This window comes from Hyperolius riggenbachi, chromosome 3 (assembly GCF_040937935.1).
Source record: "Hyperolius riggenbachi isolate aHypRig1 chromosome 3, aHypRig1.pri, whole genome shotgun sequence".
NCBI lineage: Eukaryota > Metazoa > Chordata > Amphibia > Anura > Hyperoliidae > Hyperolius > Hyperolius riggenbachi.
The window spans coordinates 260,613,416-260,635,389 of record NC_090648.1 but is presented as its reverse complement, the minus strand read 5'-3'; the positions used below and the strand labels follow the sequence as shown (position 1 = coordinate 260,635,389).

General features: G+C 42.0%; 1 protein-coding gene across 6 annotated transcripts in view; it reads left to right on the top strand.

Annotated features, from left to right (window-relative positions):
* The window catches only part of RELN (reelin), a 736,759-nt gene that overhangs the window by 496,062 nt on the left and 218,723 nt on the right, over positions 1-21,974 (top strand). For all 6 annotated transcript variants that reach the window (XM_068276234.1, XM_068276231.1, XM_068276232.1 and 3 more), the window contains 4 exons: positions 1,687-1,879; positions 11,194-11,306; positions 15,602-15,739; positions 17,178-17,364. In XM_068276234.1, the coding sequence (XP_068132335.1) occupies positions 1,687-1,879; positions 11,194-11,306; positions 15,602-15,739; positions 17,178-17,364 (631 nt within the window). The remainder of the gene's footprint in view (positions 1-1,686; positions 1,880-11,193; positions 11,307-15,601; positions 15,740-17,177; positions 17,365-21,974) is intronic.

Below are 21,974 nucleotides of genomic sequence, written 5' to 3'. Positions count from 1 at the left end.
TCTTTGAAATGGCTTTTCTTGACTGTTCAGACACTCCATGGGCTTTGCTAAGAAAGAATGACTGTATTACTTTTGGTGCAAAAAATGGCCTTGAAAAATCAATTGGTGCTGCCCATGGTTAACAGTGTGTTGCGTGGCCAAAAAGCTATCTGATTATGTATATATGGTATCATTTTAATTGTGACAAGTGAGAGAATAAAATTTAGGGTGTTTGAGATCTGAGGCCTATGTAGTTGAATTTTTTTGCGGCAAACTGAATGAAAAGCATACATGCACACAATGAAAAAATACACTATTTCTCAAATTTCATCCCCTAAAGTTTTAAAATAAGCAATGCTACTGTAGATGAAACCCACACATCGTATTTCCCCTTTGTCCTGGCTGTCACAACACTTAAATTATGTTCCTAGTACAATGTATGTCAACGATATATTATTTGGAAATAAAGGTGTGTTTTGGGGGGGTTATTTGTTTCCTTACTGTACCCCATAAATAATTACAAGCCCTTATTTGCTAAAATAACAGACATGTATATTAAAAAGCTACGTCCCAAAAAATAACTATTTATGTATTTTTTTTTATTGCTGTCACTTTTTTTTTTTATAACTTGTTAAATTATAACTATGGGTGGCAAGGGAGGCAGGAAGAAGGGTTAATTTAATTTAATTTATGTAGTGTAAACTAGACCTCCCCACACATTTTATTCACAGGAAGTTTGTTACAGAAATGATCATTGGCTTCTTGCAGAAACCACAATCCTTTCCTTAGAGCTGGTCCACACTAGACACAGTTGCAGGACGGACACTGCAGTCCGGATCAGGGGAAGTACCCACCGTACTGCAAACTGATGAAAGTGCATCAGTTTTGCATCAGTTTCCGTTCAGGTTTTTCCCTGACAGAAAACGTCTCCATCATTAGGAAGGAGTGGGAGGATTTTTTTGGGCCAATCATAAAGCTCAGGCTATCCGTTTTAACATCCGTTTTTTGCCTGTGGAGCTGGAGATGCGTTTTCTCATTGCTTTCACTACCCCTGCGTGTATCCGTGGTCCTGATCCGTTGCGTGAAAATGCAGCAGATCCGGACCTTCCGTTCAGGTTTTGAAAACGGATCCCCGCAAACGCAGACGGATTGTTTTGAACATTAGTATCCGGGACTCCGTTTTTCATCAGGTTTGAAAAACGCAGCCACGGATACGTTTCCGGACCTAGTGTGGACCAGCTCTTACAGGCACTTTGATCTGGGAACACATGTTCTTGTTCACCAATCACATATATGTTAGTCTCCTGTTTGCAGTTAACAGTTGCAAACAGGACTTTTTAATGTGTTCACTATGCAGCAACAGTTTAAAAATGAGCATTTCAGACAAGATGATCTGGTTATATAGCATACATTTTATTCAAGGATGACAATATACCGTAAGTTATCTTTAAAGCAATCAATTTAAGAGCATTCTTTTATACCTTTTGGGTTCACAATGTATTTTTAATATAATAAGAACAAAAAAAGAGGATTAGAAACATTCTATTGTTACTAGGACAAACAGATTACTAAAGCAGGGGGTGATTGAGCCAGAAATTATAGCAAGAAGATCAATGTATCCTAAAGATTTATAATGAGTGTATAATATATATTGCTGTAATTATATTGCTTTTGCAAATTGATTTTATTTACATATTTTATTATCAGTTTCATAGGAGACTCAAAGCAATCTTCCAGCACACGTTATGTAGAAACCCAGTCCATGCAAATAGGAGCATCTTATATGATTCAGTTTAACTTGGTGATGGGATGTGGAGAGCTATTTACGCCACATATGGACAATCAAGTGATGCTGGAGTATTCAACCAACCATGGACTCACATGGCACCTAGTACAGCAGGTACAGCTATTTATTTACTATGCGGCGTATAAAATAGTGGCATATTTTCAATGGAAATGCATTTTATTTTGTTTTCTTTTTTGATATTGTTCACTCCATTCACTGGCAGATGTCACCTGAACACAATACATGTATTCATGGTCGTTTTGACACTGATTTGGCCTTATAAAGGTCAGAATGAATTCATCTGCCCATCTATAATGACTGAGAAGGGGATGTGATGGTCATGTGATGGGTTATGGATGCATAGCAATCACTGTGCCACTATGTCATTTTGTGATTTTACAAATACAGACACTATCAACTTTGTATAAAGAATACCTGATCTGAGGCAAAGCTACCTAAGGTAAGTACAGAGGTATGTTCATGTTGAACCCATATACCTCTGTGCACCAGCAGGGAAGACAAGGGAATGGGAAAGTGACAGGAGAGAACATTGCCGCAATCCTGCCTCTTCCTATCTAAAAACTGTACTTTAGCGATAAGTCTAATTTTTCTAGGCAGGATAATGGGGACTGGAGGGAACAAAGAGAGGAACGGACAACCCAAAGAGGTATGTGGATCCGAAGTAGGTCATTTTGGCACTATCGCCACCTGGACAAATGGGCACCACCATGGGTATAGTATTAAATTCCCAGCTACACCCGAAAAATTTGGGCACTAGAGGCATTGTAGCTAAACTTGTTTTGCTATAGCACTGAGCATTATAGCACCTATTTTATCCACTACAGAGTTCTGCTACAAAACATGTCTTGCTTCTATTCACAATATACATGCTACCACTTGGCAAACTCATCCAAAAGCATACCTTAATGTAACACTGGTGCACTGACAACATCCAAATATACCTTCAAACCTGGTGTGATAGACCTAACTTCTAACATGAATACTTGCTTAGCCAAGCTACAGGAGTTGGTAAATAAGAGGCGACATAAACTAAATGCTAACTGCTAACAAAACTGAAGATTTTGTCATTAGTGGTCAGAACCTAGTAGTAAAACAGTTCCAACTCCAGTCATCATCAGATCTCTAGTTTTTGTGAATTCTTCCTACTTTCACCTTAGGAAAATTGCAAATTTACACATACAAACACATCGGGCTTGATTCACTAAACTGTGCTAACTCATAGCACGGCCGCTTTAGCGTATTTGCACGTGTTTTCGCGCGGAAACTTGCGATTGTGCAAAAACGCTAGCGTGGCCATGCTGTGAGCTAGCACAGTTTAGTGAATAAAGCCCATCATCTCCACAAAAATCTGCTTAGTTCATTATTTCATTAGTACACAGCTGAATAACTGCAATGTCTCAACACAGGCCTTGCAAATTAGGTCCATCTTCAGCTAGCATAGAATGCTGCCAGGCTGTTAACAAACTAACCTTACCTTTGCCACATGACACGGATTCGTTGCTCAATTCACTGGTAAACTCCAAATTGAAAGAACAACTGTTCAGTCTCAAGGGTTGGATTCTGGGGTATTAGAAGACCTTTCATTGTGATCATTGATCACAGGCACTTTGATCAGTGAATGGGAACTGTGTTCCTATTCACTGATCAGTGTACTAATGGGCGGTGATGAGAAAGTGTGCAGCGGGTGACCCTGCATGGTACGTAAATCAATGCCCCGGGACTTTAGATGAAGTCCTGCGGAGAGTAGATATACTGCCCCTGGGATGATAACTAGTTAATTTTATAATTTATATCATTATTATACTTCATTTTGGGGCATCTTCTCCTCTCCAGTTTGTACCTGTTCAGCCTGACATGTACCTCCTTCCCTTGTGAAAAAAAATACCCTACCACAAATTACTGAAATGCAGCATTCTCTGGGCATTGAGTCCAATGGAAGAAAATCACTTTACAACTGTTCACTGTTCTTGTTGTTATATTCACTCATCATCTTTGTCATTATTAGAACGTACCTCATTCAGTTCTGGGTTTAGTTGGGCTCTAAAGGAAACCTGAAGTCAGGGGAAATAAGGTTAGTACATACCTTAGTAGTTGAAATCCTCTGGATGGTTCAGAGACTTCCTGGGCCCCCGTACAGCCCACCATTACGGCACAAGGTCCTTCTAAATCAGGCATGTCCAAAGTGCGGCTAGGAGGCGAAATGCAGCCCACCGAGCCTTTTCTGGTGGCTCCCAAAGCTCACTACAGTTGTTAATTCCATGTGGCCAGCAGGCCGTAGCTGTGGTGCTGCATGCACGGAGCACCTTATGTCACCCTTCTGTCTCCTTCTTTGCTTGCCTGTAGGTTATCAGCCACCACTGTAGTAGTAGCAGCCACTGATTAGCAGTCGCCACTATGCCAGCAGCAGTAATAGCCGATAAATAGCAGCTGCCACTGTGCCAGTAGCACTATGCCTGCATGCTGAAAGGGACATGCTGCTCTGCACATGGTACATGGGTTATTTCACGTGGAAATGTTTCATTAAACAGAATGTCACAGGCATAGTGTACCTCTCTATAATCAGCAAAAACTGTGTTTAATTTTGCTAGTTCAGTCGCCTAGCACTCTCATGAATTGGCCTAAAAAGTATGGACATCCCTGATCTAAACCTATTAGACAAAAGTTTGTTAAATAGATTTCTTCTGGACATGCTTTGACTGTGGATGAATGCATCTGGACTGGGCACATGCAAGTAAGATGCGTGCATGGCCAGTAGAAAGAAGCACACGTGCATAAAGAAACATACGTTGCAAGAGTGCCTTCATTCCACTATCCATGCGCATACTTTACTTGCGCATGGCCAGTCTGGTTGTGCTTGTCCACAGCCAAGCATGCAGCCAGAAGGGGATCTGGGAAGCCTCTAGACCATCCAAAGGCCTCCAGCTACTGAGGTAAGTGTCTAATTGCTCCCCCTTCCTCCCAACTATAGGTTTGCTTTAACTCCTTCCCAAAACAATGCTGAAATTAAACCTTCTGTTCTTGTCTTACTTTTCACTCCCAAGTATATTCTGGAAACTAAAAATTAAAATGGATTTAAACATATCAGAATAAATAAATAGATGCATTATATTTTGTCTATAATTCAATAGAATTTAACTTTATTTGCCGACTCCTGATTATCTTGTAAAAACAGTTACAGCAAAACCTTTATTGGTAGATTCTTCTTGCAGAGGCAAGTAATACGGGATATTTAGTCCTATTGTGTTTGCATTATCTCAAATTGGCCCTTATGGCTGAACGTTGAGCAGAAAGATTGCTGCTTAATTACTTTTGCCACACCACCAGGTGTTTTCTAGATAAAAGGATAATAATGAACATAAACGACTTTTTGAGAACAATTTGACCAGCAAACAACATTTGCAGCCAGAAAGGACTCGATGTTGCTTCCATCTTAATGATGGTTCACACTCTTTCAGTGGCGCATAATTAGTGAAAATATTTAAATGGCAGCATTAAGAGCTAAGAGCTGTGTTTATTCTCTGTGTAGCAAGCCATGCCCTTGAAATATGGTCCTTTGTGAGTTCTGGTAGCAGTAATGCATATAATTTAACCCAATGACATAAAAAAATAAATAAGTAGAGATGGATTATTCAGTGCATTCACATACAAATATCTGTTAAAAATGAATTTCAACTTTTCTGTTTAAGAGATCTCTTTAAAAAAAAGGTCTAAAGCAGATCAGGCAGAATTAAATGCAACATTTGCTAGTATTTAAAAAGGTTATTATTAAGAAGGCACAAATGTTTTCAAACACGAATGAATATAATTGCTTGAATTGAATCTCCTTTTTTGAAAAGTTTTCCACAGCAAAGCTTGAGATGAGCAGTGTTGTCAAGCTTTTACAAATACATAAAATAATATAAATAGTGTTGACCAAACAATATGAAGTTTGCTCTGCAGGTATTTTGACTATGTCACTGGCATCTTATGATCTGCCTGCATGTTTGAAACTATGACAGAATGAATTTACCGGTCATTGGAACTGATAGATGGATGCCTTGCGAGTTATTACTTGTCTGTGTTATTAATTTAATGGAAACAAGGATGGCACATTCACACTTTGTTAGTGTTCATTATGCAGGTGGCACAACAGGAAATGAGCGCTGTTCAAGGGTTATACCTAAATGTAATGCTTTACTGTGTCTATGAATGCAACATCATAGGGGGGAGAGCGCCTGTCTACCACGCGTGCTGTGCTACGCACTAGCAAGTGCCTGGCCGTTGAACATGAGCAGCTGACTGGCATTGAATTCACCACCTTCAGCTGCTCATGGCAAAGTGGCCTAACTGCCCTATCCATTTTTTCAGTGAGAATTGGTACCCTTAAGTACCTAATTTAGGATATCAATCAACTTTTGAAATTCAGCTAATCTTTAGCAACAGATAATATCACACAATAGAGGGAAGTAAAGAAAGTAGCCATTACCTTGTTTTTTCTTTTAATTCAAGATGTATTTTGGAAGGTTGATGTTAAAGAGACTCTGAAGTCTCTTTTTTTTTTACCTTATTTTGTTTAAAAATCCTCTGCAGCTTTAATGTCAGAGATAAATCGCCACATCCCCGCGGCAGAAGAGTGATTTATTACCATAGATAAGCCCTTTAAAGCTCCTGGGTTCGCAGGGTTTAACTTCCTCAAAGAGGCAGAGCTTTACACTGTAGCTCTGCCTCCTCTGCAGATCGCCGTCTCTTCCCGCCCCTCTCAATCTACTTTCCCTGAGAGGGGCGGGGAGGAGGTGGAGATCCACAGAGATTGATTGCGGAGAGGCAGAGCTACAGCTCAAAGCTCAGCCTCTCCAGGAAGAGAAGCCCTGCGAGTCAGGGCAGCATGATCTGCGACCTGCAAAGTCGTAGAAATTTGCAGGTCGTTTTCTAGGCAATAAATCACTCTGCCGTGGGGATGGGGCGATTTAACTCTGGCATTAAAACTGAAGAGGATTGTTAAACAAAATAAGGTAAGAAAAAGAGACTTCAGAGTCTCTTTAAATCCTGCCAATTGTACTTCCCTCTGTTTCAATAAAACAAACATGACATGATCTCTAATCCCTGAATATAATGTTCTGTGTTAACAAAGCTGTTTGCACATGCTATCTTTCTGAGCTATCCAGGAGCCCTTGAACTTGGTGATCAGTATATACAGGGCCGGATTTAGAGCTGTGGAGCCTATAGGCACAGAAGATCTGGCGCCCTAAACTCCGCCCATGCAGCACAGGCCACACCTTAAGCCACACCCCCTTTTGTTGCAAAATAAAACTATGCAAGACATTGAAATGGCAGCAGAGTGGAAATGTGGGCGCCCTCGGTGCCTGTTAAAAAGCATCCTAGCAGTCCAGTACCCAATATGTATTGGGTGATCTATTTACTCCTCAATTACACTATTTAAATGGGCCTATGGTGGCGCCCGAAAAAGTACGTTATTTTCTTTTTCTGTGGCAATTGGTGGCGTGGGCGCAGTTAAGGGTCAGGTAGGGTGTTTGTGTGGGTGTGTGTGTGGGGGGGGGGGGGCGCAGTTAGGCATCAGGTAGGGTGTTTGTGCGGAATGGGTGGTAAGTATTAGGTGTCAGTAAGGTGTCTGTGCAGTGTGGGATAGTTAGGCGTCAGGGGGGATGGTTTTGTGTGAAAGTAGGGGTAGGAGGAGCTATAGTAAAATATTGGTATTTAATACCAATATTTTACAATCCTTCTTTACACTTTAATAGTAAAATATTGGTAATTTACCTATATTTTACTACCAGCTTGCCAGGGCGCCCACATTGTTAGGTGCCCTTTGATTACGTACACTACACACACACAAACAGATCACACACACACACTCATTAACACATGAGATCACACACACACAAACGCAGAGATAACACACGCTCACTAACATACAGAGATCACACACACACAAAGATCACACTCTCACTAACATACAGAGATCACACACACACCAAAGATCACACACACACACACAGAGATCACACACACAAACGCAGAGATCACACACGCTCACTAACATACAGAGGTCAAACACACACAAGATCACACACACACACAAACACACAGAGATCACACACACAAACACACAGAGATCACACGCTCACTAACATACAGAGATCACACACACACAAACACACAGAGATCACACACACACAAACACACAGAGATCACACGCTCACTAACACGCAGAGATCACACACGCTCACTAACATACAGAGATCACACACACACAAACACACAGAGATCACACGCTCACTAACACGCAGAGATCAAACACGCTCACTAACATACAGAGATCACGCACACAAACACACAGAGATCACACGCTCGCTAACATACAGATATCACACACACACAAAGATCACACTCTCACTAACATACTGAGATCACACACACACAAAGATCACACGCTCACTAACATACAGAGATCACACACACACAAAGATCACACGCTCACTAACATACAGAGATCACACACACACAAAGATCACACTCTCACTAACATACAGAGATCACACACACACAAAGATCACACTCTCACTAACATACTGAGATCACGCACACACAAAGATCACACTCTCACTAACATACTGAGATCACACACACACAAAGATCACACGCTCACTAACATACAGAGATCACACACACACAAAGATCACACGCTCACTAACATACAGAGATCACACACACACAAAGATCACACGCTCACTAACATACAGAGATCACACACACACAAAGATCACACGCTCACTAACATACAGAGATCACACACACACACAAAGATCACACCCTCACTAACATACAGAGATCACACACACACACACAAACACACTTACACACACACACACTAACACACGTACACACACAGATCACTTCATAGACCACTCTCACACACACAGATCACACTCACTGAAAACATGCTCCCCCATACCATTTCTCATGCACACACATAAAACAAAACCTTCACTCCCCCATTCAATCATCTAGCTAACAGTAGGAAAAGTACCATTCAAATGTTGCAGCCAGGTGACACTCTTGTCAGGCTGGAGCCAAGCAGCAGGAATCAATCAGAGGAGAAGGCTATGCATCTGCAGTAGTGTTGTCCGGATCATGAACGATTCGGATCTTTGATCCAAATCTATTTTGTGAGTCGAATCATCCGAATCATCAAAATGAGTGATTCGGATCGCAAAAGGGGCGGGGCCAGGAGCATCACGCCCCCTCAGCGGGCAGCGGGGTCCTGGAAGCAGAGCTGAGATGGATCGCTCTGTTGGAGGGGAGGCAGCCTTGCAGGGAGACAGGTAGATGAGAGATCGGGGACATGGGTGCCACTGCCAGATATGTGTAGAGCACACATACTGGCTATAACGTGCTGCTCATTATAGGCTGTCTGTTCCGTAGTTGTGCACAGTGAACACATTGGAAGCTTTTGGCTCAGCACAGCTCAGTAACTTTGCAGGCACTGTAATTGCAGCGTAATATGATCCTCCTAAACAACTGCACTTTACTTTGGGGAATGCTTTCTTTCACTGTGGGAAGTTTACATGCAAAGTACACAGATGAGCATATAGGTGAAATGTATGTAAAGCATATGATTGCAGCATGTGGGTATTGTGTGCAAGCATTTCTGCTCTCTGCTCGTCCCTCCTCCCTTCTCTGTCCACTCCCTGCCCTCTGTCCATCTTCTCCCCTTCTCTGCGTGTCCACCCCCCTCCCCTTCTCCTGTCCTGCTAGTCATTTCACCCTTGAAATGCTTCCGTATTCAAATGATTCGAGATTCGGATCAAAGATCCGGATCTTTTCAATGATCCGATTCGAATCATCCGGATCATTGAAAAGATCCGAACTTCCCATCTCTAATCTGCAGCCCCCAGCCTGACCCCTTCCCCCTCGTGTCACAGATTATAGGGGAAAGATCAGATTCAGCGTGGCCCTCAAGTCCCAACATCATACACACAGGGGGTGGAGCTGCAGCCTATACAGGACAGGGCTGACACGGCTGCTTCGTCTGCCCCCCTTGTCTTAGTGTCACTCCAATTACACATGCGGGCTGGCTGGCTGGCTCTGGCTGTTGTGAACAGGAAAGGGGGGCAGAGCGGAGATTTTTGCCTACCTCCGTTCGAGTTGTCACTAACTCTCTTAGCACAGGCAGGCTGATTTCACTGGAGGTAAGGGAAGTCTGCTCAGCCCTGGCCACCCACAGTTTCTCCCAGTCCTAGCCCAGCAGATAGCGGCAGGAGAGGCTGACATGCACGCTGCCCGCTCCCCATGAGTGCCTATGCATGCAGCTGCTGCTCACTAGCAAGTTGCAGCGCTGCGTGCAGGCATGAATACAGCGGGGGCGGGAAGAAAGGGACAGACTGTGAGTGAGTGACTAGCCGCCCTCAGCCTGGCTGTCACTGTAGTTGCAGCCGCCGGATCGTGACGTAAGTGGGCGGGGCAAGCGGCGCTGTAACGGGGAACACATTTTTAGGTTTTTAACTAAGAAGGGGACTATTTAAAACCCGCCCCTTGCACAAATAGGCGCCTATAGGCACGTGCCTAGTGTGCCTTATGGTAAATCCGGCCCTGAGTATATAGTATTGGTTATGAGCTGTAAATTTACTGTCCTCAAATCCAGTGTGTGGAACATTGTGACCACTGAAGAATTCAAGGAATTATCAATGACACACACTGCTCTGCAAAATGTATAGCACTGAATTGCCAGATGTTCTTGTTAACCACAGCTGTGTAATAGTAGAGATGGTTGAAATTGTTTCAGATTTTGCCAGAATTCCATTGGTATTGTCAAATTGTACCTTAATTCTGACTAGATCATCATACCAGCTTGTTTCAGTGAAGTCTATGGTGCCAAGCTTGTGAATTAAATTTTGTTTTTCTTTGTTTGCTTATTAGCTCCACTGCGCCATTTGGGTAAACTTATCTCTAGTTTTGCCATGGGTTGCAAAGGAATATCAGTAGCCATCCTGATGCCATAAATACCTATATGTCTGCTTACTTTTGCTGATAAACTCCCTATATGTGCGGTTCAAGCTCTGTAATCAAGATAGATAGAGGTCTTAGGATATTGGTGTGGTGTGACTTGCACTGTCACCCGACGTATCGAGTAACAATCTCTCGCTAGTGACATTCCTCATGCATGTGTACAAGGCTTGAGTCACCAGAATAGAAGGGCATGACGTGTGGTGTAAATGTGGTTTTTGGTATATAAATTAAGTCATTAGCAGTAGCCATTATATCAAGATAATAGTTCCTTTATTCAAATAATTGTATATTTCAAAATAAATATTGCACTCTCATTCTACATTATTTTCAGTGTATCTAATAATACCAGTCAACATAAAAATAATGATCTTTATCACATTCATTGTTTTAAATATTCTTCATAGGAATGTTTACCAAGCATGCCCAGCTGCCAAGAGTTTACCTCAGCAAGCATTTATCACTCAAGCGAGTTCACTCACTGGAGAAGGATCACATTGCCTCTACCACAAAAGACTTGGTACGGTTGTACTGGTTGGGTTTGCGTTTACTATATGAGCATTTTGTTTGTACTTTATATTTCTAACTGCAAAAAACAAAAATTGTAACAATCACTCTATCTTCAGTAAAGGTTCTCTAAAGTTTTCCTTCTGAGGCAATAGCTTTAATGGAACTTAAAGAACCATTATCGCTAAAAAATGTAAAATTTAATGAGAAGTACTCTCAGAGTAAAATGAGCTATAAATTACTTCTCTTCTATGTTGCTGCTACTTACAGTAGTTAGTTTATGCTTTATAAAAGCACTCCCTGGAAAGTATCTATACAAAGGTGCATTCCCCCCAGCCCCCACATGTTTGCACACGATTCTGGCAGTTGGACTGGTAAATTACAAAAACCCTAAGAATACCTCAAGAGGAGATGGGGTAGTCCAAAACCTGTCAGTTCTGTCAGATTTCCACTACCTACTCTAAGTAACAGCAACATAGGAGAAAAGTAATTTATAACACATTTTACTCTGGGAGAAATGTACTTTATTTATGTGTTTTCATGTATTTTAAATTTTCCTTATTTTTTTTTTTTTTTTGCAAAAGTGGTTCTTTAAAATAATTAGAGATTTTTGATAATGGGATTGCTGCAGTAGCTTTGGCCACAAGCTGTTCATATGCGCCACTGATTGCAGCTTATGGCTATGGTTAGTGGTAGGCTGTACCTGATCAGGTACAGCCAGGGGCGCTTCTAGCCTTTTTGTCACTCCAGGCAAAAAAACCTGTGCCCCACCCCCCCCCCCCACCTGCTCATTGGGTGACAATCTATGCTCCCCCCCCCCATACATACATGCTCACACACACACATGAAATGCAGATAACATGTCCCTCACAGATCAAATGCAGATAACTACAATAACAACAAAATAACATTTGTAAAGCGCTTATCTCTCAAAGCGCATAAGCATGGCTCAGACCAGTAATTCGATGATTGGTAAATTGTGGTACAGAGGAAGAATTCTATAAGTCTGCAAATGCCAGGATAAACACGTGGCTTTTCAGTCTGGATTTGAATAGCTCCAGGGAGGGGGCTGTCTGGGTGTGGTAGGGAGTTTTAAAGAGTATTCTCCATTTTACAGGTAGCCAGTGCAGTGAGTGATGAAACGGTGTAATGTGACAGTGGCGAGGCTGGTTTGTTAGTAATCTGGCAGCAACATTCTGTACTAGTTGCAGGCGGTCCCCCACAAATCAAATGCATATATTATGCCCCACCCCACAGATAATATGCAGACGACTTTTCCCCCACAGATCAGAAGAGGATATCATGCACATCGCCCCTTCTTTGCCAATGTGTGTCCTGGAGTGCAAATACTAAAAGGTCCCTCTGTTTGGAAGGGCTCATGTCCCTGGCACTGTTTTACTCCCCCCCCCCCCCCTTCATGGCTCTAAGTGAAGGTGAGTGAGTGTAGAGTGCTTTGTCCACTCCACTCTCCCTGTATGTGAGCTCATCCACCCGCCTGTGCACAACAGTCGCTGCCGGAAGTGTTCAGTGAAGCTTCTGAAGTATGCATTGCCAGAACGCTCCCAGTTGCAGGTGCAGTACACAGCCATGCTGGAGTGCTGACTCTCAGGGAGCGTGGAGTGGATGGGACATGCCACACTCTCTCAGCTTCCATTCAATCGTTTTCAGTCAGAGCCATGAACAGGGACGGACTGCCAGGAAGTACCTGGCGCTCGCACATCTCCTGCTCGAGGGGCAGAGCTCCGCCCCACCTTCAGTCTCCGAGCGGCGATCGCCGCTCGGGCGACTTAGACGCCGTCTAATAGGGAAGTACAGCGCTGCGATCAGCCGTTGGGGACAGCCGTGTGATACGGCTGTCCCCCTGGGACATTAGAGAGCGATTGGCTCTCATAGGCAGAAGCCTATGACAGCCGATCGCCATGATTGGCCGGCTATGGGGAGGGAGGGAGGGGAGATAATAAAAAAAAACAGTATTTATTATAAAAAAATAAAGAAATATTTATAAAAAAAAAACATCTGGGGGGCGATCATACCCCACCAACAGAGAGCTCTGTTGGTGAGGAGAAAAGGAGGGGGGAATCACTTGTGCTCTGTTTTGTACGGCCCTGCAGCTCTGCCATAAAGATGCAGTGGCCTATTTTACTAAAGCTGGCCTGGTCACTAGGGGGGTTTAACACTGCGGTCCTCAAGTGGTTAATCTGCAAGCTGCACTACCGTGATAGTACAAATGTGCTGTCCCTAGATACTACAATTAAAGAGAAACTTCAGCCTAAACAAACATACTGTCATTAAGTTACATTTGTTATGTTAATTAAAATAGATAGGTAATATAATCTCTTACCCACCCTGTTTTAAAAGAACAGGCAAATGTTTGTGATTTCATGAGGGCAGACAACTTTTTGGTTGAAAGGAGGTGACAGGGAGCATGAGACACAGTTCCAACTGTCCTGTGTCCTGATCACCTTTCCCAGTTGCTAGGCAACGAGAAAAACAACATCAGAAATCCCATCATGCTTTGCACAGCATCAGGGGAAAAATGTCCGGGCAATTTTCTTTGATGGGGCGGAGCTTAGCTTCTAAGCAGCTAAAAATTAGGCCTGGGTATGAAAAACAAAGTTCTGATGCTGTAAACCTGTTAAAGAAATACCAAGCCTTTTCAGTGCTGCTGAGTAGATATTTATTTTGGAGGTTCACTTTAAGCAACTGTGTTGAAGGGAGGCTAGAGTCAACTAGACCCCTACTGTCTCTCCAGGCCAATTAACAAATTAAATAGGCAGGTGCGTCAAGATGGTGGATGGCTGGGGCTGGGTGCAGGCAGGGGCACGGTGCGGGTCTGGGTGCAGGGTAGCTGGGGCAGGGTGCAGGCTGGGACATAGTACTTACAGGGTGGCTGGGACAGGGTTCTTGAGTAGGATGGGATGGGTGCAAGCTGGGAAAGGATGCAGGATGGCTGGGTGCAGGCTGGGGCAGGGTGGCTGGGGCACGGTGCAGGCTGAGCCTGGGGCTGGGGCAGGATGGGGTAGGGGGCATACTTGGTGCAGGATGGTGGCTGGGGCTGGGACAGGGTGCTGGGGCATGGTGCAGGCTGGCCAGGGCAGGGTTGCAGGCTGGGGCATGGTGCTGGGTGTGGGTGCAGGGTGGCTAGGGCAAAGTGTAGGCTGGGACAGGATGCTTGTGCAGGATGGGGCAGGGTGCAGGCTGGGAAAGGTTGCAACGTGGCTTGGTGCAGGCTAGGGCAGGGAAGAGGGTGCTGGGTGACTGGGGCAGGATGCAGTCTGGATGTAGGCTGGGACAGGGTGCTTGCGCAGGCTGAGACAGGGTGCAGACAGGGGAGGGGTGCAGACTGGGAAATGGCGCAGGGTGGCTGGGGCAGAGTGCAGGCTGGGACAGGGTGGTTGGGACATGCTGCTTGGGCAGGATGGGGCAGGGTGGCTGGGGATGGGTGCCATTACAGACCTGATCCTCATTTCAGCCGTGCCTGCTGTATCTCGGTGTTGCTGCCGCCGCCGCTGCCTGTGCCGCATACCCTCCGGCGTAATACAGATAGACCTCAGATCAGCACGACAGAGAGAGCGCACAAACTACCCGGGCCCGCTGTACTCCAAATGTGGAAGTGACATCATTGGGTGCTGGGACATGGTGCAGGCTGGCAAGGGCAGGGTGCAGGCTGGGGCATGGTGCTGGGTGCAGGGTGCCTGGGTTTGGTTGCAGGCTGGGACATGCTGCTTGGGCAGGATGTGTGTGCACATATGAGAGTGTGCTAACGTTGTCATAAGAGTGAGGAGTAATGAGTATGGCGCAAAAAAAAAGACGTTGGAGGAGACGCGAGTCAGACAGTGGCGGGGCAGTTGTGGGAGGTGGGTGTCGGGCGGGCAGATGGGCGAAGCAGCACTGGGAGGGGAGAAAGAGCGGAGCAGTAGCGTGGTGGCATGGAAGGCATGGCACCCATGGCAGGCATGGCACAAGCCATGCCTGTACCCTTGTAGATACGCCACCGACAGCAGCAATTTTCTGCTATGTGCAGAAGCCATCTCAATCCCATGTTCAGTAGACCCCATTCTTGTAGCCCCCAGCTACAAAGGGTCATCCGTTTCAATGTAATCCATTAAGGAAAAATTGTATTTATTTCATTTTAGACATACTGTATATTCTGATTATTTTTCCACATCGGGCCTGATGCACTAAATGGTGCTAAGAAACTTGTGGCAACAGTCTTGTGCACACCTATTATAACAGCTGCTGTTAAAAATATGACATTCTTTGTTTTATTATTTATTATTATTCATAAAATTCACTTTTTATCTGAAGGTCTAGTGCAACCCGCTTTCGTTGGAGCCAGAGATATTATACAACAGAAGATGAGTGGGCTTTGGACAATATTTACATAGGACAACAATGTCCAAACATGTGCAGTGGGCATGGCTGGTGCGACCACGGTATATGCAGGTAAAGGCATGACATCTACTCTGCTTTGCTGATACTTGGGGGAAAAAAACAACACATTTTAATGTTTAAATGAGTTTTTTTCACATTAAGATGAGAAAATGAAGACAATAACTAGCAAACTAAACTGTGAACTGCTCAGCCTAAATGTGGCCACTTATGTTTTTTTTTTTAATCAAAAGAAACTTTTTCTTCAGGTTTTCAAGAAATCATTGTTTTGAATATATTGAAGGCTCTAACAATTCGGTTCTAGCAATTTGGTTCTATTAAGTGTGGCCACCTTTATTAACAATTAGCACTGTCCTAGAATCTGGAAATTTTAATTAGTTATTTTAAATTATGTTGGGTGACGGTCTAATTAGTGTTAAGTCCCTACCTAACCTGTACCACCAAATATGCTTGGGGAAATGGAGGTTATTGGCACCATTTGTTTATTTTCAGGGATTCAGATTTATGATCTGTTTGCCTTGCCACTAATGGGTCATCACGGGTATGCACTAGACGGTCCACATCCATGAGAAGTAACGTGGGTGTGAGAACTTTTCAGAGTTTATTCATCTATTTATTCAAGATAATTCAGCATACCCGCTGTAAGGAAGTGAGAATTTTATTTAACATGTGGCCCTGATATTTAGGCTGGCCATACACTATATCTGATACAATTTTGGTTGTTCATATCACTTTAATGTAGTATTAGACTTTATCAAAAACATATTTTCAATGTATTTTAAAACTATTGGCTCTTATACTACATATATTTGGTAAGTCTGTATTTATTTATATATATATCGCCAACATCTTCCATAGCACTGTACATAGTACAAAACAAATAATAGGAAGAATAGATACATGAGAAGTTCAAAACACTGTACACGCAGGACATCCAATAATACACATAGCAGATGTGTGGTTTGAGACCTCACTAAAATTGGTAACTTGGTGGACTCCTAAAGTAGGCTTGTTCATCCCTAATACTGAGTACTTGTTTGTTCACACATGGTTGAAAAGTATTTTATTGATAAGATGCAAGAACTTGAGACAATTCAAGAATTTTTTTTTATTGAATCAGGGTCTTGGCTTGAAGTAATCCTCAGACCAAAGATATGAGAACCACTGATAAAAATACACTTGTTTCAATTTCACACAAATAGTTGTGTTTTTCATGACCATCTCTAGTTAGGTAAACTGGTCTTTCCTTTGGGGGGGGGGGGGGGGGGGGCTGTCTTTATTGATTTCTGATTTGATGGTTTCAAAGAAAGTTATCAAATATCTGTATCCTTCCATATAATGCTCCGTACAAGTTTATCTTGGCTTATCTTTGCGGCTTAATACTCCTGTGCGACTTTTAATATATATAAATATATATATATATATATATATATATATATATATATATATATATATATATCATTGCATTGTTACTTACTATACATAATTGCAGGTGTGATTCTGGCTACCAGGGTTCTCAGTGTCTACCTCAAAATCCACTTCCTTCAACTGTAATGTCTGACTTTGAAGGACTGAATGGTTTGGAAACAAACTGGCAAGAGGTGGTTGGAGGAGAGATTGTAAAACCTGAACAAGGATGTGGGATAATTTCATCAGGATCATCATTATACTTCTCAAAGGTATGATCCATCTGACTGTTCTTACAAGTAGGGCTAACTATAGCTTAAATAAGTTAATTAGTTTTGCCTTTTTGTTCACACTAATGTGTTAGAGAATGTATTTTCCCATTAGGAAATCCACATTTAAGTCTGATATTGAATACAAATTTTATCCATAATGTCCACCATGCCCTTTAAACAAAGGTCAGCTGGACTGGGTTGACCAGTCAGAAAAGAGCTGGCACACACTGTCCCATGTGCAGGCACATGTGTGGGAAATGGAAGGGCAATACAGTCTTTTTTCTCCATTTCAGAGCAGTGTCTTCACTACTGGTGAGCATGGGGACTCTTTGGGTAATCTCTGTACCTGGTTGGGTGGCCAATAACAGGAGTCAGGGTTTGTGGTGCAGTCCTATTGCCCTGAACATAGGGGTGACCCCATACACATTGTGCTAATGCATACATGTCAAACTCCGGCCCATGAGCCAATCTTGGCCTGCAAAGCTATGAAATGAAATTGCCCATGAATTCTTTGTTGTATGTGTGATTAGGGATATCAGGGCGTGACTGGGGTGTGGCCGGGGCATATATTATGGTGTTCCTCTTTCTGGTCAAATAATGTTGGGAGGTATGAGAGAGATCTAGTCCAACTAGTGCTGTGTGAGTTTTTTATAACTAGATTTTAGTTGTGCTTTTTGAAAACAAAATAGATAGAACTATGTATTTTAAGTGGTATGAAATTCAGTATTTCCTCTTTGCTCTAAAAGACTATTTACAGCAAAAAGGTACTACAAGATAAAAACACTGGTAGCAGAACAGCATTTAAACAGTTAAACACAGCACTTTCTTCTTCAGTGGGAAGCTTAGCACCATTGCTGAACTTGAGGAAGATATTACAATAGTAGCTGATAAGAAAACAAACAAGTTAGTTTAAACACTGCTAGCAGTGTCTTAGCTGAATACAATCCAAAAATGAACACAGGAGAAGACACATTCTTACTGTAATATAATTGTAATACATTGTAATATATGAATACAGCAGCTATGCAATAAATTGCAATGGCAGCTTTCAGTGCAGGTTAAATGTACTTTGGGAACTTGTAATTGGCAAACAGACAATAATACGTGTGCACACAATCAAATATGATAACTGTATGGGTAATTGAAAGCAGGAAAACATGTTTTTACTGAATGTTGTGTCAGAGTTTTATTCCTCCTTTAGCAATAAATAATAGTGAAATGGCAATCCAGAGACTCAATGAACAATGTATGCTTCAGCAGCAAGCAGATGGAAACATCTGGCAGCAAGTGGGAAGGGATAATGCATTTATTTACAAGTATGTGTGTGTGTGTCTGTGTGTGTGTGTATGTATGTATATATATATATATATATATATATATATATATATATATATATATATATATATATATATACATATATTCTTGTAGGTTACCCTTAGCAACACTATGCCATGCTTAGCATGTGCATATCAGAGCATAAGTTATTGTCAGAAGATATTGATCAAGGGCAATGCATGGTTAAACAGATATCTGCACCTTTACTTAGCAATAGTCCCTGCAGAATGCACATATATACATTATATATATATATATATATACACACACACATATATATATATATATACACACACACACGCACACATACACACACACACACACACACACGCACACATACACACGCACACACACACACACACACAAAGTGTTTATGTCTCAATATCTGCACATACATACTGTATATTGAACTAACAGCACTTGCACTGTTGTATTATTTTAGTATTTTACACATAGCATGCCAGCATTGGCTGAACATAAAGAGCCTTTCACACATACAAGTGAAGCTTTGCAGACCACAAAGATGCCACTTCTAAGAGACAGATCTGTCTGATCTTTGAACCTCATACATAACAAAACCTTTGAACACCTTTTATGTGGGGCCAATAAAACTCACTATAGTCTGCCAAAATATTAATTTCCAGCTGTATAAATCAAACATGCACTGGCATATTTCATAGGCTTTGCCCTGAAGTGATATGGAAGATAGAATCAGACCTTTTTGCATTGACATGCATCTCTTCAACAAGGAAAACTTTACAGGTAGTGCATTAGTACAGAATCAGCAATTAAAATATTGTTAGAAAAACTATTCTAATATTTCTACTGTTTTATTCTTTGTTGGCAAAGTTTTTTTACATTTCTCATATATAAAATTGTACAGATTTCAGAAGAAAAACCTGTTCAACTAAACTAACGTGTTAAAGGACAACTGAAGTGAGCGGGATTTGGAGGCTGCCATGTTCTTCCTTTTAAGCAATACCAGTTGGCCAGCTGATCCATTGTCTCTCTCTAATACTTTTAGCCATAGACCCTGAACAAGCATACAGCAGATCAGGTGTTTCTGACAGTATTATCAGATCGAACAAGATTAGCTGCATTCTGGTTTCTGGTGTGTGATTCACACTTAAGGCAGCCAAAGAGATCAGCAGGGCTACCAGGCAACTGGTATTGTTTAAAAGGAAATAAATATTGGAGCCTCCATATTCTTCTCACTTCAGTTGTCCTTTAAGTCATATTGAAGAGGTTTTCTGTTTTCCACAGTTATAAAAAGGAAGGATGGTGGGTCAAATCTTTAAAAGTTTGATGTGGTTTTCAGCATGTATTTTATGTGCACCATGTGTGTTTGTATGTGGAAAACAATGAGGCAGGTCTATGAGTAAACTCTGCGCTAAGTCGCTATGATTTTCTGTGTCAGACTTTAAAGAAAGCAAAGATTTGCCATTTGTTTAATGAAAGTCCTTGGTTAGGTTAAATGCTAGCCTGACGACCTGAGTTATAAGAGTCTGCTTAATGGGTTCAAGGGGTGGAACATGACAAATGAGTTTTAGGAGTGAAAAGAAGCTCGTAAGAAGTTCTGAATGTTTGAATGCAATGACACATATGAAGTGAAAGACAGAAGAAGACAGTGCACAGTGTGGAGGTTGCAGTTAGGGTGAAATTTGGAAACTACTGAGTTGTTTGTAGGGGACATACTACGGAGAGCATTGTAGGATATAGTAAGACGTTGAATTTATATCCTCTGAGTTTCCGATAGCCCCACAGAGCTTGGAAAAGAGGAGCAGTTAGTGGATGAGGCCAGTAGCAGAGTTGAATATAAATTGGGGTAATACCAGTCCATGGGTTAGTAGGGCAGTGTAAGGAACTTACAGTAGTAAGTGGCATATAATTTACCTTAATATAAATGATTAACTTAGCATTTTAGCAGTGTAATCTCTAAGGAAGAGATTAATGTGACGTATGCTTTTTTGTAATGGGAATCCGTGGTGAGATGCATATGGAGCCTGCCATATGCATTTCCTTTTTAACAATGCATATTGCCTGGCTATCCTGCTGATCCTGTGCCTCTAATACTTTTAACCATAGACCCTGAACAAGCATGCAGATCAGACGTTTCTGACCAAATTCTGACAAGATTAGCTGCATGCTTGTTTCATGTATGTAATTCAGAAACTACTGACCAGAAAGATCAGCAGGACTGCTAGGGGACTGGTATTGTTTGAAAGGAAATTAATATGACAGCCTCCATATTCCACTTACCTCGTGTTCATTTTAAGAAGAACTTGACAGGAAGTGGCTAGTGAATGATTTTGTGTTATGAGAGTGCTGTATCAATTATTACCACTAAGCAGCTTGCTTGAAGAGGTAACGCTGTCAGTATTATGTATTTATAAAGTGCTGACCGAGCAACTTCCAGAGTACATAGTTATGTCAGTTAGAGCTCCTCAGCGGAGCTCACAATCTCATCTCTATCATAGCTGTAGTCTAAAGACCAATTTTAGGGAACTAATTAACTTATCAGTTTTTGGGATATGGAAGGAAAGTGGAATGCCTGGAGGAAACATATACAAGCATTGAGAGAAAATACAACCTCCATGCAGTGTACATATACAGGTTGGGCAAGAGGATGAAGAAGAGGTACACTAACAGGGTTATGCAGGTAACAGCTGTTAGTAGGTACAGGTGAATTGTGATAGCCAGTTATGCATCTGAGAATGAGCTGTGAGTGTGACAGAGGTTTGGTTAGATGTCACCAGCAACACGACAGAAGAAGGAAGAGGAGGCAGACAACGGAAAAGAAAATGCAATTGTAGTTTTCATACTTTTGTAGATTAATGAGAAATGAGAGTGATTTTAAGAGTAAGAAAGGTCAATAAAAACAAAAAAGAAGTGGATCAAGGGGAAGGAAAAATGAAATGTGAGTTTCAAACAGAACAGGGACATACCATGTTCAATTGTTTGAGGAAAACTGAGGAAATCAAAATAGTAACATCCCACTCCACTCCTGGTCTAGTTCATATTGGCATACTTTAAAATGATGCATCCAATTCTCTAGCCTAGACAAACACAGCCATTTGCTTGGATATTGATTAATATACTGAATTCAGGTGTATTAGAGGATGGATATCAACACACTAGGCAGATACAGCACATGCAGGGGACTAATTTAAATACGTGCAAACTAGATGCTAAATATATAAATGGTAGGTAATAAAGCTTTTCAGTTGAAGGGGAACTGTAGGGAAAAAGTTCTGTATTCATTGCATGAATAATAA